Source organism: Abrus precatorius, unplaced genomic scaffold (assembly GCF_003935025.1).
Source record: "Abrus precatorius isolate BTA unplaced genomic scaffold, Abrus_2018 Scaffold8, whole genome shotgun sequence".
In the NCBI taxonomy this organism is placed as follows: Eukaryota; Viridiplantae; Streptophyta; class Magnoliopsida; order Fabales; family Fabaceae; genus Abrus; species Abrus precatorius.
In genome coordinates this window covers 20,041,750-20,065,999 of record NW_020874428.1, presented here as the reverse complement: position 1 = coordinate 20,065,999, position 24,250 = coordinate 20,041,750, and the positions used below count along the sequence as shown (strand labels likewise).

Below are 24,250 nucleotides of genomic sequence, written 5' to 3'. Positions count from 1 at the left end.
ATTATTGCTCCTATGTATGAAAACTGTAATCTTTGTTATCTTTTTTCTGGAAGATTCAAATTTTATAAAAACAAGCATACCTTTCTTTCATCAATAGGATCTACCAAAAATAGACTTTCAGATTCTGCAATTTTGCTTGCTTCTATTTCCTTCTTTTTTTTCGTTACAATCATTTTGGGTGTTGCTCGTTGCCAGTGTTGTGCTCAAATGCAGAAAAAATTTGGATGTGTAAATTAAAATTCTGACGTAAACTGGCGAGCAATAATTCAGATCTAATAAATAGATATAGCAGCGCAGCGGTGTAACTTGTAAAGTGTGCACTGGAATACTTCCCAGGAAAGAGAGGTGAATCACAATAGATCACTTAAATACCAAATCTTTCCTTAGGCAGAACCTTTCCAGTTACAACACTAATACAAAAAACACACTTATCCAGCAATCCAACAATCAGCCACGGAAAGATAACAGAAATAATTCTTTTCTGATGTGGAAGATCAGACTAAACTGCAACCACAGAGCATACTAAGAATTATTCTAACTGAATAAAATAAGCAGATAAAGAACACCAATATTTAACATGGAAAACCTCCAATGTGGAAGAAAAACCACGGGACAAACTCTGAAAAATATTCCACTATATCTTGGGATATTTACAATATCCTTTCAACACTCTATCACACAAGAGATGTAAAATTTAGTGTACCCAGTGAGACCCACTTCCTATTCAAATATTACAAATTTTGTAATAACAAGAAGAAATAGAGATGATACCCACCCCAGTATTTTTCTCACACTCTTAGGATTTACTCAACACTCTATTTTTCTCTCACTAGAATTCTATCAATACTTGATAAACACTCTTGCGATGCGCCCCTCAATTTCATTCCTCACGGCTATTTATAGCCAAATGAAGTTACTATTCACTTATTAAAATATTATTTATTTGTTTAGGGAGTAAAAAAAAACGGCACCGAATCACCGAAATGTGCTGGACATCACAGCCAGTTGATCTGCAAAACACATTAGTAATTTTTACAGTACTTTATAAATTAATAAATAAAAAAATTGATAATATATTTAAAATATATAAATATTTTTTAATCATAATCATTAATTTAAAAAAGTATATAATGTCGTCTAAAAAAAAAAGGTAACAAGCACTAAACACATTCTGACTATTAAGAATTAGCCACTTATCTAACATGGCGCGGAGTGTAGAACGGATGGAGAATGAAATTGGGTTACAACATATCTTTACTGTGTGTATATATATATATGTGAAGGTCGAACTTAATATTATATAATAACATGTATCAGTCGTCAATTATTTTTATTTGTCTTCATAATTTTATTAATATTATATTGCTGTTAATAAATAGTTATTTATTATTCAATAATTATTTCATCTAATTTAACAATTGTTTTTGATCTAAAAAAAAAATTAATTTAAATCTAATTATTATATTCTTTCTTTTAATGCACGAATATATAAAGTTAGATGTGAATCATAATAGAAATATTATGCCTGTTATGCATGTGTTACTTCCACCCATAGGGTCAAGTAAATACGAACTTCAGATTTTACGATTTTATTTGCTTCTCCTAATTTATTTCTTTTTCGTTTTGATACAATTTCCTTTTGTTTTTACTCTCCAAATTTTAAATGTAGCTGTATATTTAAAAACATTTTAGAAAATCTATCAGTATAAATTTAACACAAATTTATAATTAACGAAATTAAAATAAATTACATTTATATTTATTTTAAAGCAAAATCAAACATGCTAATGCTATAAAACTGACGGCTGAACGTATAACGCAAGTATTTTTCAAACTCGAGATTACGTATTAAATTGGAATACTTTTTTTATCAATTTTTTAATAAATTTTTTAATTATTTATTATTCAAATAAATTATTTAAAATATATCTAGATACCTCAATTATTTAAGTATTCATTTGATAAAAAAAATGTCATAATTAACTAAACAAAATTTAAAATAATTTTATTTAATAAATTATATTAATAAAACTTATTTTAATAATTATATTTCTTCGCCCTAAAATCTCGTATAAATTTTTCTTCACAATTTTTTCTTGACCCAGTGACAAAATCAAGAAGTTAACATTTTTCTTTTCCTTTATTTTTTTTTCTCAAAATTTTCTAACATTTTGTGAGTTTTTTTTATCGTAAAATTACAAAAAAAATAAATAAACTACTGAAATAAACTTATCGCAATTTTATTATAGAAATATACTTATTTTTTTGCTATCCAGAGAATTGAATTTTGAGTTAGTTTTATATATATATATATATATATATAATAAAATAAATATTATTATTTAAGTTATATTTATATATTTTTATTTTTTTAAAATAAATATTTATAATATATTATTCTAATAAATATTTATAAATATTTTATTAGTTATATATAATAAAATGAGTTTTATTATTTGAATTATGTTTTTATTTTTATATTATTCAAAAATAAATAAAAATAGTAATAATATTAATTTTAAATATTTATTAAAATTTATTTGAAATATTTAAGATAATAAATAATATTTTTAGAAAACAATAATAACTAAACTTTTAAAAAAATACTTAAATAATAAATATATTATTTTAGATAACAAAGTATATTTTATTTATTTAACTTTATTAACTAATCTTAAAAAAATAAAATGATATAATTAGAGTTCTACCTATTTAATTATGTTGTATAGAGAAATGTGTAGAGTTACGAAAGTTTGTAGCAAAATAATATACTTAAAAATTAACATTTTAAATATTTTAAACATTAATATTATTATCTAAAATAATATACTTATTATTTAAATATTTTAAATAGTTTTTAAAAATTAATTAAAATAATTTACTTATTATTTAATTATTTTTTTAAAAATTTAGTTATTATTGTTTTCTAAAAATATTATTTATTATCTTAAATAAGTTAAATAAATTTTAATAAATATTTAAAATTAATATTATTACTATTTTTATTTATTTTTAAATAATATAAAAATAAAAATATAATTCAAATAATAAAACTTATTTTATTACATATAACTAATAAAATATTTATAAATATTTATTAAAATAATATATTATAAATATTTATTTTAACAAAATAAAAATATATAAATATAATTTAAATAATAATATTTATTTTATTATATATATTTAAAAAAACTAACTCAGATTTTGATTTCTAAAAAATCAAATTTTGGATAAAAAAAATGAGATTTATTTTTATAATAAAATTATAATATAGTCTATTTCAGTAATTTTATTTTATTTTTTTAATTTTACGGTAAAAAACTCACATTCTATCTTCAAATTATTTTTGTTATTATTTTAGTGTTATTTACACATTTGATTTCCAAGTATAACTTTGTTGTAAATTGTAATCCAACAAGCTCCAACTGTTGTGGTGATGCTTCCTCTGTTTCTCTTCCTCACATCAACAATAAATCTGTGCAAATTCTTAGAACCCAGTTGTTGTTAGAAAGACCCATAACGTAAAAATGTTATCTTGTGCCATAACCATATCTGCTTTCCCCATCATCACCATTAATAAATGGAAGCAGAAACATACGCAAACGGTGTCAGCTTCCATTCACCATGACAGCCTCAGAGTGCTTGAATGGGACAAGCTTTGTGACTTGGTCGCTTCCTTCGCCACCACTTCCTTGGGTCGTCAAGCCCTCAAGGTTCATCTTTCTGGGCTTTTCTGCTATGTTTGGGTTCATTGAAATTTATTAAAAAATAAAATGAAATGATATTATGTTTGATTGGATTGTTTAAAATAAAATAAAAACACGATTCATGTATTTCATTTTGATCCGTTTAATACCCTTATTTTTTTTCTCCATTTAGTTGCAGTTTAAGATGAAGAGTACGTTTGGTTTAAATTTGAGTAGAATTAATTATAATAAAATTGATTTTGAACTGTTAAATGTAATTGGAACGTGTCTAAATTAACCTCGTTCATGTATTTTACTTTGGAACGTGTACAGTGTAGGGAATTATTCTTCATGTAAAACAAACAGGCCTGAAATCAGGTCCTTTTTCATTTTTACTATAAAAATTGTCCAAATAATAGAATTATAACTCTGTTCTATTCCATTCCATCACCAATTCCATGTTACTCAATTTTAGATATGTAAACATGGTCTTATTCCATATTATGTCATGGGGTGTTCATGAGACAGGACCAGCTATGGTCTCTGAATCAGACTTTTGAGGAAAGTCTTGCACTTCTCAAGGAAACCAATGCTGCTGTTGAAATGCACAAGCACGGCACTTTCAGATTGCACTTGGGTCACCTTGATGCTATGCTGGTTAGTAAGATGAGTATAGAAATGGGTTCTTTTATTATATCAGCCAATTGAACGTCATTTTTTCTTATATCTGTTTTCTTTCTTGCCAAGTTGTTAATTCAAGGTTCTTGTAGGTCAAAACTGCAATTCAACATGCACGGAGAAGTATGCCGGTGAGTGGCTCTGAGGCATGGGCTGTTGTGGCTCTTCTGCAGTGTGCTGACACCTTGCAGGGTGATCTCAAAGCTGCTATTAAGGAAGACAAAGATTGGCATAGTCGTTTCATGCCTCTTACAGAAGTGGTAAATGGTGAAATAAAATTTTGAATATATGTCATATTGTGTAACTATTATTACTATGTTTCTGCCGTTTTTGATCCACTTATATGTGCATGCAGATAATGGAATTTGTTGTCAATAGATCTTTGATTAAAGTGATAGAGCAAATTGTCGATGAAGATGGCTCTGTTAAGGACTCTGCGGTTTGTTTCATTTCTCGTACAAGTTTCTTTTTATTTTAACTCAGCACATTGCCAAGCAGTCATTAGCTACGCATTTTCTTTGGTTTGAGATGCCATGTGTTGTATCTTCAATTTTCTTAACATTCTTCAGTATATAGCATTCGATGGAAAAGAATACTTCACAGATGCATCTCCTCTTTCTTGCTGCCACTCAGCTGACTATCAGTTGCTTCTTGTTCTCTTTTTAGCAAACACATGTATAATATAAACTTGCATCCTTGTTATAGAGTCCAGCCCTTAAACAGTCACGCCAACAGGTGCAAGTGATTGAGAGAAAGGTAACTCCTGTTTATTTTACTATATTTCATAATGTTGGTTCTGGAAATAGTGATCTCATCACAGATATATGAAGTTCATAGAGTTTTTAGTTTATTTTACAGCTACCAATCTAGTAAATTTCATTTAAAAGTTTGACAAAGAAATTAAACGAAAAAACCAATGTATCCTTGGCTATCCTCTTAACATTCACATCTGTTATGAGAATCTCAATCTTGAGATTTGGATTCACGTCTGTTTACTTTATCCTATATAAATTGTTATTTTAATTTGAAATAGTTCATTTTATACATTCCTTTATTTAAGATTATTTGGTTCTTATATTCAGGTACAACAGTTAATGGAGAGCATAGTCAGGAATGAAAAGAGTGAAACATCAATCCTTGTAAGATTCACTATACTGTAGATGTTTTTCTTTTCCTCCTGCATGTTTCTTTTTCTTGATTTTGTGATAATTTGAACAGGAAGTGAATAACGTTGATGGCAGGTGGTGCATAAGAGTAGATTCTGGGCAGAAGACAAGTTTTAAGGGTCTATTATTGTCCAGGTGCATAACATTTGTCAATATAGCTTTGATTATACATTGTTCATGAAATAATGTTTGTCAGTCAAGCTAGTAGATGGGCGTAAAATTCCATTCCTTAAAGATAGTTTTTGTTGGCAGTGAAGCCGGAGTTGGAAGTACTATAGAGCCACTTTCTGCTGTTCCTTTAAATGATGAGTTGCAGCAAGCAAGAAGTTTGGTGGCAAAGGCTGAGGCAGATGTGCTTTTGACATTAACCAAAAAGGTTACAAACATGATCTGATCAAGATTCTTCTGGCCATGTTCTTTTTTTCTATAACAATGTCATATTTTGTGTGCAGATGCAGCTGGACCTTGATGATATTGAAAGGATATTGAACAGTTTGATTCAACTGGATGTGGTAAATATCCTGTAATTTTTTTTGGAGAGAAATGGATCACCATTTTCTTTTTTCCTGTCTCTGTATTCTTTCCTCTGTAATTACTTTTTCATGGGTGAGATTTGCTTTGTTGGCTTTCAAGGAGTTTTCTTACTGGTTATCCTTTTAATGAAGGCCACCTCCTCCTTGAGAGTTTAGATTGTCAAAAGTTTGGCTTTTCTGCCTTTTCCTTCTCTCCATTCATCTCCATAAATAATACATAGCATTTACAACTATTTAATGACAATTGATCCTAATTCCTGATTTGTACAACCTAAATTAGGAATCCTAAATATATACAATTAATAGGCTGAGTACTATTCCTAATTTATAATAAGAAATAAATATAGCAGCAGATTTTTAGGAAAATAATAATGGTCCAGCGGACTCCTTGCCTAACATCCCCCCTCAAATTGATACGAGTGGTCAAGGAGCATCAATTTGTTAACAAGAAACTGATGTCGAGGACGAGGAACAGCCTTAGTAAGAATATCCGCAAGCTGAAGTTGCGAGGTAATGTGGGGAAGAGAGACAATATGAGTATCAAGAGCCTCACGAATGGAATGACAATCCACTTCAATATGTTTGGTGCGTCCATGGAAGACTGGATTGGCAGCAATCTGAATGGCGCTAGTATTGTCAGCATAGAGAGGTGTAGCATCGTTTTGAGGGAAGCCAAGCTCAGCTAAAAGACCACGAAGCCAAATAATTTCAGAGCAGGTTAGAGACATAGCACGATATTCAGACTCGGTGGAAGACTTAGAGACCCGGGCTTGCTCTTTGCTCTTCCAAGAAATAAGCGCAGAACCAAGAAACAGGCACCAACCTGTGACAGATCTTCGAGTATTTGGGCAGCCTGCCCAATCAGCATCACTATAACCCACCAAATTAAGAGACGTCCCAGTGGGAAAGAACAACCCCCGCTGAGAAGTACCTTTCAAGTAACGAATGATACGTCGGACAGCAGCTAGGTGAAGGTGGCGAGAAGTGTGCATAAATTGGCTAACCTGCTGGACTGCAAAGGAGATGTCAGGACGTGTAATAGTCAAATAATTAAGACTGCCCACTAACTGACGATACAACAAAGGATTAGGTAGAATGTCACCCTCATCACGAAGAAATTTGATATTAACTTCGAGAGGAGTATCCACAGGAGTAGCAGATTGGAGACCAGCCAAAGAGATCAAATCATCAGTATACTTGTGTTGATAAAGAAAGAGACCTTTGGGATAAGAATGAACCTCAAGACCCAAAAAATAGTGAAGATTGCCTAGATCCTTCATATGAAAAGAAGCTTGAAGTTGCTGTTTGAGGTGCTGTATTGACGCATGATCAGAACCAATAATGACCATATCATCAACATAAAGAAGAAGAAGAAGAACATTACCGGCTGTGGTGGTTTGAATAAATAAAGAAGAATCATATCGACTTTGAGTAAAAGAAAATCCAAGGAGAGTAGTCCGAAACTTTTCAAACCATGCCTGTGGGGCTTGCCTCAGACCATATAAAGAACGTTTGAGTTTGCATACACCGAGAGAAGAAGAAAACAAACCTTGTGGAGGGTTCATATAAATATCTTCAGCTAGGTCACCATGTAGAAAGGCATTCTTCACATCCATTTGATAGAGAGACCAGCCTTTGGAGGCAGCAATAGATAGAACAGTGCGAACAATAGTCATTTTAGCCATAGGTGCAAATGTCTCATCATAATCCACTCCATATTCTTGTTTGTTACCCAAGGCAACCAATCGAGCCTTGTAACGATTAAAAGAACCATCAGAATTAAGTTTCACAGAATACACCCATTTACAGCCAATGGGTTTGACACTAGGGGGGCATGTAACAATTTCCCAAGTATGATTCTCCTGAAGTGCCTACAACTCCTCTTGCATAGCTTTGGCCCAACACACATCCTTAATAGTCTGTGAATAGCATGTAGGAATAGGAATGGTAGATAAAGTGGCAGTAAGAGAAGTAGGGGAGTAACCATACCTATCCGGTAGACGAGAAGTACGACTAGATCGACGAGGCACTATTGGCGTATGGTCAGGTGACGGTTCAGAGTCGAGAAGGGGCGGGGCAGGCTGGTGTCTAGTATATACATAGCCTGGTTTAAACCGTTCTGTAGCATGAGAGACCCTAGGAAAGGTAGGAAGAGTAGCAAAACTATTAGCATCAGGAGAAACAAATGGAAAGAAATCTTGATGATCAAAGAAAATCACATTCCGAGAGATACGTAAACGCTGGGCAACAGCATCATAACACAAAAAACCCTTTTGAGTGGTACCATAACCCATAAAAGCACATTGGACAGACTGGGCCCCAAGTTTGTGACGTTCCGAAGGTGGAGGTGGACAAAACATACACAGCCAAAAGGGTGAAGATCATCATAACTCGGCTGTATGGTATAAAGACGAAAGAAAGGAGAATCGAGATCAAGAACCTGGGAGGGAAGGCGATTGATCAAGTAGACAGCAGTGGTCAATGCCTCAACCCAGAAATGAGAAGGTACCGAAGCTTGAAGAAGTAATGCTCGTGTGACATCAAGCAAGTGTCTATTCTTTCGTTCTGCAGCGCCATTTTGTTAAGGTGTATATGGGCATGAACGTTGGGAAATAATGCCTTTTTGGTGCAAGTACTCCTGAAACGCAGCAGAAATATATTCGCCACCAGAATCAGTGCGCAAAATCTTAATGCTGGTGTGGAATTGATTCTCAATGTAGGCCAAAAACATCTTGAACATTGAGAAAACTTCATCTTTAGAACGGAGAAAATAAATCCAAGTAAAGCGGCTATAATCATCAATAAATGTCACAAAATACTTGTACTTAGCATGTGATAAGACAAGCGATATATCCCAAACATCACTGTGAATAATGTCGAAACGTTTGTCAGCACGATGACATTAGAGGGAAATGGGAGGGTTTTGCTTTTAGCAAGTTTGCATACAGAACAGTTAAAGGAAGAACCAGGAATGATAATTTTATTGCTTAAGAAATCATTTTTCAGTAGATGAGACAAAACAACTGAATTTGGGTGACCCAACTTTTTGTGCCAATCCTCATACTTATTTGGGACACCAGTACAATGGAAGGACAAAAATCTAGGTAAAGTAAACTGGAGTGGAAATAATCTGCCCACTTTAGGTCCCTTCGCGATCACTTTTCCCGACACCTGATCCTGCACAACACAACCAGCCCGAGAGAAATTAATATTGCAATTGTCATCCACCAATTGTCCAACTGAGATTAAATTAGAAACAAGTCCAGGAGACACAAAGACATTATGAAAGGAAGGAGTAATATCACCAATAGCGGTGATTGAAAGAGTATTATCATCAGCAATCTAAATGTTTTGAGTGCCATTATAAGTGCGAACATTGTTTAAATGTTCGGAGGTACCAGCCATATGATTGGAGGCTCCAGAATCAACAAACCATGTTGAAGATATATCATTAGACTTACCTTGGCTGCCTAAGGCAGATAATGCTGAAAGCACCATTTGCTGGACCTTCTCTGGAGTTAACGCATCAGCATGGGTTGGGACAGAATTGGGTGTCTCAGTCATGGAACTAGCCGCATGAAAAGCTTGAAATTGGCGCCGTGGTGGTCTAGTGGGACAGTCCGTGATGATATGGCCACGTTGCTTACAATAGTTGCAAAACTTCTTGGTGCAATGACGAGCAATATGACCAAACTGTTTGCACGAATAGCATTGAACTTGTCGTGTATCACGACCTTTGCCTTTATCTTGGGCAGTATAGGCAACAGGAATAGCTTCCGAAACAGAAGAGTCACAGGACAGAGCTGCTTGAGTGAGAAGACGCTGTTCTTCTCTAAGTAGTTTGCTAACACATACATCCAAAGAGGGGAGTGGGTTTCGATTTAAGAGAGCAGCACGTACAGCTTCAAATTCTGGTCTAAGCTTCATGAGGAATTGGTCCCGTTTAGTGACCTCATAAACCTCTTGTACTGCAGCCAAAGAATTTTCCGGAACAGCGGCATGTAGTATAGCAGAGTGTTCAGTCCACAAGTTCAGGAAACCAGAATAATATTCCTGAATAGAGAAATTTGCCTGAGTGTAATTGGATATGTCTAATTCCAACTGAAAACGTTTGGCAGAATGGTCCTGATGGAAAATGCGTTTGAGATAGTCCCACATGTCTTTGGCAGTAGAAAATGAACGCAAGTTATTGACCATTAGAGGCTCAATGGACCCCAAAAGCCAAGAAATAACCTGGGCATCCTTCGTCTCCCAAGCAGCCAACTCAGCCATGGCCGTGGGTTTAGAGGAGGACCCATCGACATGTCCCCACATTCCTTTTCCTTTCACAAACATCTTGAACTGAAACTCCCAAGCGGCATAGTTTTTGCCGTTAAACCGAACACAAAGATTCTCCGTAGTCATGAAAACAGAGAGAGAAAAAAAAAAAGCCAAGAAGCCGTGCCCAAAAATAAAAGGAGACAAGAACCAGGAACAGAAACACAAACCTCAAACGAGAGGGTTACAAGAACGAACCAGGAGCGCACGCGAAAACAGACCCAAGAAGCAAAGTGCAAGAACCACGAATCGTGAGCAAAGCAAACCCAGGAACCAAGAATCAAGTGCGAACACAAAACTGGAAAAGCTCATGTCGCTGTCAAGGAGACTCGTGATACCATGTCAAAAGTTTGGCTTTTCTGCCTTTTCCTTCTCTCCATTCATCTCCATAAATAATACATAGCATTTACAACTATTTAATGACAATTGATCCTAATTCCTGATTTGTACAACCTAAATTAGGAATCCTAAATATATACAATTAATAGGCTGAGTACTATTCCTAATTTATAATAAGAAATAAATATAGCAGCAGATTTTTAGGAAAATAATAATGGTCCAGCGAACTCCTTGCCTAACATAGATGAGTAGCCTCTTTTCTGTAGCTACTGCCGTTGGCTGTACTTGTGCAGTTTTGCTTCTTTTTTTTTTTCCGTTTCCTGAATAAAATCTTATTCCCAATATTTTTTTTATTAATAGTTGTACTTTAGTCAATTGAGATAACTAGCTGTAGCTCTGTAAAGTTGAAATATGTATCATTGGTTGATTAAAACATTCTAACTTCATAAGTCACGGTGATATTAGTCAATGGCAAAAGTCTGTTTTCATGTCCCTAGTTACTGAATTCTTTGAATGAGTAAGGTAAGTCGATAAGCATAATTAAATTCAATTAGTAAGCATATTACAAAATTTGGCAGGTAAATATAAATATAGAATTTGAACCAAATTTTTATGTTTGGCCCTATTTAATCTAGCATCAAAGGGGTAAAATGGAGTTGACATATGCATAATTACCCTTAAAATGATATCTTGCAACCATATAAACTATAGTATTGGGGTAAACTTGGGATTTAGTGCCCCCACAAATTAAAGAACTTGCTTTGGTAGGTGACTTCATTTAACAGTTTATATTTGACAACACAATAGGCTATAAGGCATCCTTACTGTGTGAAAGATAGTCAGTAACATGGTTCCTATTTTGCAGATTAATGCCCGTGCTACTTATGGTCTTTCATTTGGAGGGTCAAGTCCTCATATATTTCTGCCAGATAGGAATAACTCTTCTACTGTGGAATTCTTAACAAGGAATGATAAATCCTATGGCCAATTACCCAACAATAAGGAATGGAAGCTGTATCTGCCGAAAGCTTATCATCCTTTATTGCTCCAGAGGCACAGGGAGCATTTGAAGAAGGCCAAAAAAAATGTCAATCTTGCTACTTCAGTTAAGTCACAGATGACACAAACTACTTTTTTTACTATTAATTTTCCTCACTATTTTCCCCTTTATATGGGGATGGACAGGGGAGTGGTTGTCATTCCTGGGTTGGGAATCTTTGATAAAAAGGCTGCTGAGTTTATTGTCAGTTCAGTAATATTGTGGTATCCTCAATCAAAAGATCTCATAGAAAACGACCATTTTGATTGTTGCTTAAAATGACCAATTACTTCCCTTTCCCTCCCTTTTTCTTTTCCTGGGAAAATATATAGAAAACCCTAGAAGAATATATCATCAAAAGGAGAAACATAACCTGTGGGATTAGGAAGTTGGGTTAGGGTTCTTCTAGTGATCACTAGAAGAATATATCTTTTGTTGCTTGAAAATTTAAGGTTTTTCTTGTGTACACTGCTTATAATGCATTTGGTGATCACTTATGATAAAGTACTTCTGGTAGTCAGGTTGCTGTATCAGACAATGCCCAGCCAGTACCAGTTGATTTTTTGGTATCTCAAAAAACTTCTGTTATAGTTATAACTGGCCCTAATACTGGCGGCAAAACCATATGTTTGAAGACTGTAGGGTTGGCTGCTACGATGGCAAAATCAGGTTTGTTCAATATTTCCTCTCTCCTGTCCCTCTGGCATTATTGCATGCACATGAATAGAACTATAATTGAATTCTGTCAAGTATGAATTCATTTAGCATAATTTTTTTTTTTTATTATGGTGAGCCTCTTGAGTCTTGATATTTAAACAATGGGTTTGGTACATGAATTGCATATCTTTTCCTGTTGTACCCTTCCTGAACCTGAACAACAAGCTTGAGGGAAAAAATTATATGATCTAATTTTAGCTAATGCTCGAAGCTCTCAAGTGTGAAATGTAATTTTCAATTTAATCCAAACTCGTTATTGAGCTCTCTGTTAACCCAGAAATTTATCATTTTGGTATCAGAGCTCTCTCTTTACAAAGAGAAAGTGTACATGGAAAAATAGGAAAGCAGAATAGAAACACTTTTTGAGCTGAGAACCTACTCTCTCCCTTTCAATCCATCAGAGAGAACTGCACATGCCTTGGAAATTATGATGTTCAGAGACGCTAAACTGCTAAAGAATGCAATTAATCAATAAACTAGAGTAGAGAAAAAGAAACAAGGATGATAAATAAATTTAAATTTACATGCATATCATCATGGGCTCAACAGTCATGTAAGTTGTAGATTGTGGTCTAAATTGACTTTGATTCTCTGTTTTGCTGAAATAGTGGTTATTTTTAATCTGTTATTAGACATCAATCAATGTTGAGTTCCATCAATGCTGTGGGTGGTACTTTCACTTGGAAGGCCAACTTCATAATCCAAGCCATACAAGTTTACAATTGCTAGAAAACAAGGGATAAAGAGAAGGAAATTAACCTAGAAACTCATTTTAATGAGTTTTGAAAAAAGAGATCTCATTTTGTTGAACTAACAAAAATATTTTCTCATCATGATATGATGTGAGGTGGAAGAGATGGATAGGTTGCAGAGGATTGAATAGTTATACTATAACTGTTACCATAAAGTTTAGTTAAAAGATTAGACGACAGAATGGTTGTATAAATATTCCACAATAGTTACTAGTTTAAAGATGTTTTGATCCTTTGTGGGTTTCAGTGGATCTGTGTAAACATTATATACATAATTTTACTCTTACATATTTGCTGGATTGTCAAAATTCTAAAGATATTATGAGCAGCCTGCTTCACATCAAGCATGAGTTCTAATATCTTATTACATCCTAACCTATTCCTAATGATAGAATCTTCATTTCTTGTTGTTCATGGATAAGCTATGTACGATTGATTTGTGAAGCCATATATTTCCTTCAAATAATTTTTCTGCTTATTCAGTTTAAATAATCAAATTTTTATGATCTGAACTTGTCATGTTGCAGGTCTTTATGTTCTTGCTTCTGAATCTGCACAAGTTCCTTGGTTTGATTCTGTCTTTGCTGACATTGGTGATGAGCAGTCCTTATCACAATCGTTGTCTACATTCTCTGGCCACTTGAAACAGATAAGTGTAAGGAATAGTGTTTTGATTGTGTGTAGAACATAAATACTGAAGTCGTGTTCATTTTTTCGGTTATTCAATTTTGCTTGTTCATTTGTTGCATTTGTAAATCTTATAACTCAATGCATAATAGAACTCTGATGAAAGAAATTGAGCAACTTATAAACATTTCAGTCTGGTTTAATCATCATTTTAAATGTTAATTTTTTCAGCTAATGGTTAAAAGTGACAAAATTTTCTTTTACTATTTTAAACTATGTAAGAAATTCTCATTTCACTTTTTAATTTTATCTTGCAGAATATTAAATTACAGTCAACAAGCTGGTCACTAGTGCTACTAGATGAGGCACGTATTTTATGAGCTTAATTAAGAGTTCAAATATGTAATGTCATACAAGTGTATAATGGATAGTACTATGTTTGGAATTGTTAGGTTGGTGCCGGAACAAATCCCCTTGAAGGAGCAGCACTAGGAATGGCATTATTGGAATCTTTTGCTCAAGATGGTTGTTTGTTAACTATAGCTACAACTCATCACGGAGAACTGAAAACCCTAAAATACAGGTAGTCAATACAGATGATGAAGATAGTTTAAAAAAAATAATTTTTCGCATGCTCAACATGACACTACATCTACGTCCTCTTGTAATATAAAAACTGATTAACGAAAGAAAAGACATAGAATGAAAATTATCAAAAACAAATTTGTTTGAAGGCTTAATTTGGGTAAACTTCCATAAAAGTCCTTATAAGAGCAAACTTTAATATAAAACACGAATAAAACTTCTCTCATAAGTTAAAAACAACTTATGTTTTTCTATTTTTTGAAAAGTTCTTTCAATTTAACTTTTCTAAAATTTAAAGAGATAAGTTATTCATAACTTATAAGCGAAGTTTTATTCCTTTTTTATGCTGATTTTTTTTCTTACAAGAACTTCTCTAGAAGTTTATTCAAATTGGCATGTATCGTTTTTTTTTTTAGGGTATAGATACATAAGGTGAGTTGTCAAGAACTTCTCTAGAAGTTTATTCAAATTGGCATGTATCGTTTTTTTTTAAGGGTATAGATACATAAGGTGAGTTGTCAAATAGTTATTGATTGCTGGCTGTATTTAACAAAATTTCAAATATATTTTGTGAATAAATGTTGGATAACTTGTATTGCACAAGGTATGCCTAATTTAATGGTATCATAGCATCTCCCTACATTGAGTTATATTTATTTACTTCTTTTAGGAATAGTTTCCATATATTTTCTTTAATCTCTTTCATTATTAATTTAGGATTAGAAGTTTTCTATTAGTATAAGTTGAAGTTAGTTCTGTCTTTTGTAACTCAACCTTCATGAAGATATCAACATAAATCTTTATTATTTCTTTTTCTCTCTTAACACTTAAACTTGTATTTTCAACTTGGTATTGAAATGATACCATCCTCCAAGACTTCTCTCATCACTATTCCATTGCGAGTTCTTTAAAATCCAACTTGGTATTGAAATGATACCATCCTCCAAGACTTCTCTCATCACTATTCCATTGCGAGTTCTTTAAAATCCAGAGCTCTACTTTACCTCCATGATTATTTGCGTCCTTCTCATTACATATTTGGCCCCACCTACTTTTGTCGCAAACACAATCTTTCCTCGACTTCAGTCTCAATTGTGGTCTAACATGTCTATCCTTATCCCATGCTCGGTCTAGCCATGTTTATCCCAAATGCCATTTGGCCTTGTCTTTATCCTAGATTTTACTTCAAATATTTTAGGTCTCTTAAGTTCACTAGTGGGCTTCCAAATGTTTCTCTTGGTGAATTTATCAATTGAAACTTCCTCCATCTTCAAAAATACATCTTGTGTTCCATGTGTCTCTCCTCAAGAAGGCAATTGATGATTATCAAGTGCAAGCTGAATTACCTGCTGATTTAGAAGATGATGGTGCTGAACTAATGGAACCATTGTCGGTGTTAGCAACTCAAAGCATCATGAAGCATGGTGAAAGGGTGAATCAATGGCTAATACATTGGTCTGACAGGACAGCAGATGTAGCAACGTGGGAAGATGAAGTGATTGTTAGAAGCCAATTTTCTGACCTCAATCTTGAGGACAAGACTGTTATTGAAGAGGGAGGTATTGATGGAGTCCATAAGGGAATTGGGCATAAGGAGCCTCTAGTCTATGAAGTGGAAACTAATCCTAAGGCTTGGAAAGTTTATCTCCGCAAGAAGAAGAGGGACGTGGCCTAAGTAGTGGGAAGGTGGTTGTCTAAGTAGTGGGAAAGTGGTTAGAGAAAGTAGAGTAATTCTTTGTTATTTAGAATGATGAGAGTATTTGGGGGCTCATTTTTGGCTAGATAATTTATGTTAGGATAGGGGATTCCTTGTGATTTTTCTATAGGAGCTAAGCTTTGGACAGAGGAAGTTTCTCTCTCTGTAATTTTTCTTTTTCGCAAGTAAAACAAATACAAAGTGTATTGTATTTCCTTCTTTAATTCTCTCTATTCTCCATATTGTCACTCTGGTACATATCAGTATACCTTGCTAAGAAATTGATGATCATTCAGGAAAGGTCTTTTCTTCCTTGGTAATGCAACAAGTCCACCAGCTCTCTAGGATGATGATCATTCCAAGCATCTTGCTAATTGCTAAGTAGTCTTTCTAGCAATGCTCATTTTCTGATTTCTCCCAACATTGCTGAGTTCCATATTGTGGAACCTATAATATATTATTTGGTTATTTTTCTTTCTTAAGAGGTTCCTTTGTTACAAGTTTAAAACAGTAAATTTTAGCAATAGTTGTCAATAGCAGCACTTTTTTGTGAAATCATGTTGCTATGTGGCTGGAGCACGCTACAGACATTGAATAGCATTGTTGTTTGAAGTAGTGACCGATGTGGCAATGATAGAGAGCAATTTTGTGGAAAATCACAATTGGAGTGGGTGCGACCAGAGTGAGTTGCTAAAAACCTATTCTAACCATGAGATAATGTCATTTATGCTGTTTTAGGGGCATAACTCTTGGCATATAACATTCAACATTAGCTGTGAACACTTCCCCATTTAAGCCATTGGACATGAGCCTCCAGGTTGAACCTAACTTACAAGTCCAATTTCTATATTTCTTTATATTTCATGGTTTGTTTCATTGTTTAATTAGGATCACGAGTCTTTCATTTGTATAAATAGAGGCTAATTCTTTATCTTTTATAACACATCCTCCATAATAATAATAATATTAAATTTGATCCATTGTTGTGCAACTTTTACACTATCAATAAATAAGCAATTCCACATCATTAAAATAACTAAGGTCGCTGATAATTGTTTTTAAACAGGTGGCACCATTATAGTTCACTGATAATTTAGAACTTTTTACAGTAGCAATGGATCATAAACTCATAAATATATTGTTCTGATGCTTGTTTTCTGTGTATTTTGTCTTTTAAAGAATTAAAAATATATGATCCCTTTTTGGTGCATTCTATTATAAAAACTATTGCCTCAGATTTCACTTTCACATTTCTGAATTTTATTTCATGATCAGTAATGAGGCCTTTGAAAATGCATGTATGGAGTTTGATGAAGTGAATTTGAAGCCAACTTACAAGGTTCTCTGGGGTGTACCAGGCAAGCACTGTTTAACTTATGAATAATAATAATTGTTACAAGTTTGTTGATCTGTTTTTCACTTGCTTTTAAATGCCCTGTTTTGTCATTTGATTTGTCCCCTTCCTTTGTGTAATGCTCATCTGAAGCATCTAAAAGCCAGTGATAAATCTTGGAATTTCAATCCAAAAATATGGTTGAGTATGAATGGCTAAACCTAGAAAGCACATCCATTTTAAGGTTTCAAGGGCTAAGCATATAATTTTCACATACCATTTGTTTTTCTGACAACTTTTTTTCATTGCAATCTTTTTTTAATACAAAATCTAGTCATAATACTTGGGTTGTGACAATATTATCAATTTGTATTTTTTTACACACAAATTTATAAATTTATTTTGAATGTGTAGAAATTACGATTATCTAGTTGTTTTACCATCTAAGTTGGGATATGAATGAAGCGAAGGATTCTGTGGCAATGTTTTAAAAAATGAATTGGTCATTGTTCTGGTGGAGGCATAGTCCATGATTCAATCAAACTGATGATAATTAAAAAAGGTGACCCCATGCACCAGGCTCCTAGCTAGTGGGGTCTGGGGAGGGTGGATGTGTGGTCTGTCCCTGCAAGCAAATAAGTTGTTTTCAAGATTTGAACCCATGGAATCCAGGTCACAACTCACAATGCTGAATCTTATTGAAATGCCCAGACTCAGCTTCAAAACTGGTGCCAATTAGATTTATATTTTTTAATAATATAATACAGTAAGCAATAAATCAACATGAGTTCATTAAAGATCAAGTTAGGTTAAATACACTTTAGGATTTAATTTTATAAAGAATTTGCTAAGAAAATTAAAATTTAGTGTTTTTGGTAAATAAACTTGAACTTGTCATCCGTTAAACCATGAGTGGTTCTGGTTCATGCAGTTAATGACAGTTGGCACCTATTTTGGCAGTTTAGCTTATGGTTTTTAAACTAAAGCATGAGTTGGTCATCAATTAAATGATGATCACTTTGTACCATTCAGGATCGTTTGAATCTTGTTCCACAATTAAATGGTCAATTTTAAAACTAAAAGTTTGAGAGGCTGGACCAAACTGGTTGACAGACTGGTTTCTGGTTTAACTGGTTCTGTTTGATATTTTTAGCTATGTTTGTGGTGTATCCTGCAAGATGAAATGTATTACATTACATTATGTGTTATTAGTCAAAAATTGCAGATTTCATGGATCATTTTTAGTGATAGCCAGATGTAATACTTCTTAATGCATATAACTCAAGAGAGTTTGTCATTGTAGGGCGCTCACATGCAATTAATATAGCTGAGAGGTTGGGACTACCATCTGTTGTTGTAGATACTGCTCGTAAGTTATATGGTTCTGCTAGTGCAGAGATAGATGAGGTATTTGTACTTTAATAGATCTTAATTGTGTTTATTATACGTTAGATGTGGTGTATGACGTACTCAAAACTTAATTTCTATTTATGCTATTGTTGTAAACTTTAAGTAATGAGTAGCCACTGATTTTATGCCTTGAACTTGATTCTGGAGTTGATATTTTAAATAAATAAATTGACCAGTAGCACATTATGGTAGTCTTTTAAGCGGATCAGATAAGTCAGAAGTATACCAAGCTCTGGCTCCATCCCCTCTCTACGTGCCTCCAAATAATCAAATCTAATTCTTTTCAATGTGTTAGAAATATTTCAGTTGCCTTTCAATGTAGTTTATTTTTCATGTAGGTAATAACTGATATGGAAAAGTTAAAACAAGATTACCAAGAGCTATTGGATGAAGCACGTCATTATCTAATGTGAGAGACTCTGCTTTTTTCAGAAAAAAAGATTAAATTCATTGCATGCTTTATCCCATCCCCCATATATTTGCATTTCACGGATGATTCAAGGAGATGGCATGTCCTGATGAAAATATAGGCACTTATTTATATATCTAACAGATAATGGAGTTGGCTCATTCAGTTGCTAATTCATTCAATAGAAAATGGATCATTCAATCAATCACATTTGCATCTTGTTTTATTCTCGATAGTTAATATTTTTTTCTGTAGTTATTATCAGAAATGCTCAATAGTACCCGTTGCTAGGTTTCCATCCTTGTTTTAATAATTGAAGTGTTTCATTTTGACTTACCACCTTGTGAATTTTTCTTAGCTTTAGTCTCTTCTATGCAATGGATAGCTTGTTTAATTAGGGAGGATTCATTTATCAGAGCATGGAATGAACCGTGAACTTAGTGACAAAGTAATGATTGGTACTAAATACCAATATTCTTAAAACTAGATCAGCTATTCAATCAGCAAAGGCACTTAGTTCACAGTTCATTGGTTCAACTAGGGTTGAATCAAGGTTAAACCAGTAGGCAGTAATAATAAAATATATTAAGTAATAAACTAATATAAAATATAAAAATTAAGTCTGGTGAAATTTTAAATTAATACAGAATAATCACATCACCTATCCTACAAGATAAAAAATTCATAATGGATAGTTAAATAGTAGGAATCTGTAATTCTATATGAATATACCATATGTGAGCCTTTATTTATTTTAAAAGTATTTTAGAATAAAAAAAATTAAAGATTAACAAAAAATAATAATAATAAAAGACCGGTTCAAACAGGTTTAAATTCTCTACCATTTCTTGCCTGGTTTTTATCTGTTTTCTCTCCACTGATGTTTTGAGTTGTCCTGGCCATTGACTTCACCAGTTCTTGGTCCAGCTGGTTGAACCAGGCACTGGCTGATTTGCTCCATTTTTAATAACTACCCTAAATACAAGAGTCTATACTGTGTAGTACTCATAGATTATCCATTCCATGAATACATTTTTTTATGAGAACATAATCCAAATAAACTGATTCAGATTCTTGTAATAGGGTAAATTGCAAGAATGAGGAGGGTGGGGGAAAGAAATGTTAATATGTCATCTTTCCATCACTTGTATTATATGACTAGTAATACTAGTAGTGGAAAATTTCTACAATTTTATTAGCTGTCTCATGGCATTGCGTATTGCAGTTCTCCTTTTTCTTGGCTGGTAATAATTAATTATTACAGATAATTATTAACAAAATCCACCATACCTTCGGAGCATCCATACATTTTTAATTGGGACGTTTATTTATTTATTTTCTAATTGTAGGCACTCCAGAGGACTTTACAATAGTCTGTTGAACACCAGAAGGAAGATCATGGAACATGGTACTAATTTAAGATTTAAGAAGATGAGAGATGTATCTGAAGCTGCAGCAATGGCAAGATCCATCATTCACAAGAAAGTGAGGGAATTGGATGCATCAGCTAAGCAACCTTCACAGAATAATAAAACCATTAAGATTTCTCATCCATCGGCAACCAACAAAAGCCAAACTGCTGCATATAACAAGGAACCTACTATTGCAGATAGAAGTGCATCTGCTGTAAAAGTTTTTAACCAATCCTCATCAGGTATATGTTAAGATAACGGAACATGAGGGAAATAAAAGGAAACTAAACTTTGATGTGTTAATATACTTCCATGTTTAATTCCTTGCATCTGAATTAAGGGTAAAGCTTGAGTTTATTTTATCCTGCTCACAGCAAACACTAGAGCTGTGTTATCTAGTCTTGTAATAAGGAATTTGCTATCATATGAATATTGATGCAGTTGTCATTCACCTGTTGATGTTGCAGATAAGTCTGAGCTTCCCAAGGTTGGTGATATGGTACATGTCTCTTCCCTTGGGAAAAAGGTGACTGTTTTAAAAGTGGATTCATCCAGAGGAGAAATTGTAGTTCAAGCTGGAAACATGAAGTTGAAACTTAAAGTAACTGACATTCAAAGATCATAAAAGTTGGGAAATCATGGCTATGGTAAAAAATAAGTAAGTGTTTTATTTGTGCTCATGATCATATGTTGTGCCTTTTTTCTAACTGCATAATATAGTAACAACCCTGCACCACCTTAAAATCAATATTTTCAGACACTGGAGCATCAAGTTTCAACAATTAAAATGTTGATTTTTTTTTATATTTTTTATTATTTTAGAATTCAGTGCATTGTATTTTGCCCCTAATTATATATGTTCCTTCCTCCATCCCTAGTAATGAATCAACAATCCCAAAAGCTCATGTCATTAAGTGAAGAGACATGAATAGTTTTATAGTGCTTCTCTAACATGCTCTTTCACGTAAGAGCCCTGATTAGAGCATGGATACTGTAAAAGCCCACCAATCTTCTTATAAAATCTAACTACTTTAATTAGAAGAATAAAGCAGTAAGGTTCAAACAATAGACCATTTAGTCATAGAGATTTTGATATCATGTCATGAATCAACTCCTAAAAGATTAAGTTGATTGGTGAAGACACATGAATGGTGTTAAATTACATCCCTTACCCACTTGAATTTTAGTTCAAAATATATTTTTTTAACTTGTTGCCTTGAAAATGGAAAATGTGCATTCAAACTGCTATCTTATGACTTGATGTGAGATAAAACAAAGGTGGGACTTTCAGAAACTTCAGTTTCTTCATTTAGCCGGATGTGCCAAGAACTACAGTTTTACAATGCCATAAGTAATACAAATAGTTTTTATGCTAATTGTGCAAGGTACACTTTTCTCTATGATGCATATGAAAAACTGAAAAGCAATTTAAGAAACTTAAACTGTTAGCAACTTGAAATTAAGAAAAACTACTCTTTTTTTGGTCGTCATGTCTCCTTGTCAGAATGGATTGAAGCTGCAAAAAGAATAGGTAAACAAGCTATTCGGTTAAAGAAAATCATGGGCAGTTGATGGCGCTTGCTTAGTGGAAAGAACAATGACAGGTATTCAGAAACATAGTAACTAAGCAAAAAAAGGTTTAGGTATTTTACCCTTTGTTTCCTTTCACTTTATTGAGACATGAACCCTTAAGAATTTGTTAGGTGCCCTTTATTTTTGGTCCACTTTGTCATATAGTTACTTAACTGAGCTAATTTGTTTGTATTGTCTATTTTAGGCTTTTTGACATGGAATATCCCTTCACCCTCTTCAAGAAGACACCAACGGATTCCTATTATGTGCTTGGGTTCCTTTAATTAAGAAAACTTCTTCGATCACCACCAACCCAAAAAACATATCAATTAATGAAAAGGGAGCATGGCATGATGTAAAAAGACTGTTTGAGTATGTTAAAGACATCACACAGGTTGATGTATAAAATTTGTTTACTTACAGTTTGTAGTGACTCTAATTGTGTTGCTACCCTCATCAAATACTTTAGTTACTATTTTTTTATTGGTAATATAAGGAAAAGGAGTGTTTTTGTGGCTGCTGTAACTAGGCATGCGACCTTACTGAATTTGAGGTGTAAAAATATGTTTTTAAATAAAAAAAGGGCCACGTTGGAGATCAATTACCTACTTGACTTTATTATAAAATAATGGTGATCAAATTAACAACACAAAAATGTTGAATGCAAACCTTCCACCAAGTTGGTGGAACATGGATCGTGAAGCACTAATAGGTAGTTGAAAGGAAGTCAACAAGTGAGAAAGAGAGATTAAACTAATATACTAGTTGAAAGGAATTAATTTTTCGGTTGAAATCTTCGAAATTTGCGGCTATTTTTTCACTTGGGTAGCATTATAAATTTATAATCTGTTTTTTTTTTCCATTCTACAAGGTTCAAGACACTTTTGGTTTTTTTTTTTTTTAGTTTGAAAAGAAGTCATTTTCCATTAGCTTTACGTGCAAAACCAACGAGTCTGCAAGAAAGGTAAGATCGTAATTAAATGAAGCATTTACTTTTGACTTTGCATTATGTTTTGACTTTGCTTCTCAAACAAACTCACACAGAACGAGGTATTCCCACTTTACACATCTCACACCACTAATGGAATATGCTTTGAAGTATTACGTTTGTACTAATCGTTGTACTTTGTGGCTTTCTGCTTGTTAACGTGCACATTCAAGTAAGGGTTCATCTGTTCTATATGAGTAAGATTAAATTTGGTAGAATTAATTTTGAATTGTGTTAAAATTAATTTTCTTTTCTTAGAATTCATATTTTTATTCAAAAAAATGTGAAAATCAATAATTCTTTTTACTATAAATCAAACAGGCACTAAATTTTCACGCTGTTAGCAGTGCCCAACTGTGATAAATTTCAGTAATTTATTGAAGGCTACAGAGCATAGTTTTAGTTTTATTTTATTTTTATGTCGTCAGTAAACCAAATAAACTAGAAAAGAAAAACATAACCAAAAAAAGGAAAAAGAAAAGAAGGAGAAATATTCTATCGAGTAGAAATCTATACATACTTTTATGGTATGAACGCAAGAAAACATAGTAGGTTGTAATGATACTCATGCTTTCTTTTTCAAGTACATATACCTTAAATTAATTAGCAAACATTTGTTGATTATTCCAAATGATACCTCTTTATCTGCTACAGTAGCACGTAGCAACTCCCCACTATATAAAGTAACAGTTTAGTATTCATTCAATATTAATGAAGAGCATGTGAAATTGATGCTGCAAAGATTTTCCGATATATATACATATATATATTATTTATATTAGAGTGTAAGCATGTAAAAAGAGAAGCTAAGACAATTTTATTCATAATATTATAAATGGTAAATGTTAGTTTACTTAAATTTTCTTCACAAATGAAGAGTGATATTAATTTGGATGAAGAAAATACTGATAAAAGGGATTGACGATATATTTTTTTAAACCATAAATATCTTCCATTAGAAGTATAATCTTGTTCAAGTTAAGTAGGA

The 24,250-nt window shown here is 33.0% G+C and overlaps 1 protein-coding gene across 8 annotated transcripts; it reads left to right on the top strand.

The window, feature by feature from the left end:
- Nucleotides 1-3,341: 3,341 nt before the first annotated feature.
- Nucleotides 3,342-22,868, top strand: LOC113874979 (endonuclease MutS2). 8 transcript variants are annotated; one of them, XR_003506126.1, is made up of 22 exons: nucleotides 3,575-3,716; nucleotides 4,023-4,055; nucleotides 4,218-4,346; nucleotides 4,460-4,627; nucleotides 4,723-4,806; nucleotides 5,073-5,123; nucleotides 5,450-5,506; nucleotides 5,586-5,668; nucleotides 5,786-5,909; nucleotides 5,986-6,045; nucleotides 11,588-11,827; nucleotides 12,283-12,430; nucleotides 13,758-13,885; nucleotides 14,175-14,222; nucleotides 14,310-14,440; nucleotides 17,414-17,496; nucleotides 18,775-18,878; nucleotides 19,220-19,290; nucleotides 20,640-20,944; nucleotides 21,170-21,360; nucleotides 22,207-22,321; nucleotides 22,480-22,650. XR_003506126.1 is itself a non-coding variant. In XM_027513344.1 (20 exons), the coding sequence occupies exons 1-19, from the start codon at nucleotides 3,531-3,533 to the stop codon at nucleotides 21,325-21,327; spliced, it is 2,358 nt and encodes a 785-aa protein (XP_027369145.1). In that variant the 5' UTR covers nucleotides 3,342-3,530; the 3' UTR covers nucleotides 21,328-21,360; nucleotides 22,480-22,808. The 8 variants fall into 8 exon arrangements, 2 of the variants coding, with proteins under 2 accessions (XP_027369145.1, XP_027369144.1); XR_003506124.1 differs by lacking the exon at nucleotides 4,023-4,055 and having other exon boundaries at nucleotides 3,342-3,716; nucleotides 21,170-21,364; nucleotides 22,207-22,306; nucleotides 22,480-22,868; XR_003506123.1 differs by lacking the exon at nucleotides 4,023-4,055 and having other exon boundaries at nucleotides 3,342-3,716; nucleotides 22,207-22,306; nucleotides 22,480-22,812.
- The last annotated feature ends 1,382 nt before the right edge of the window (nucleotides 22,869-24,250 follow it).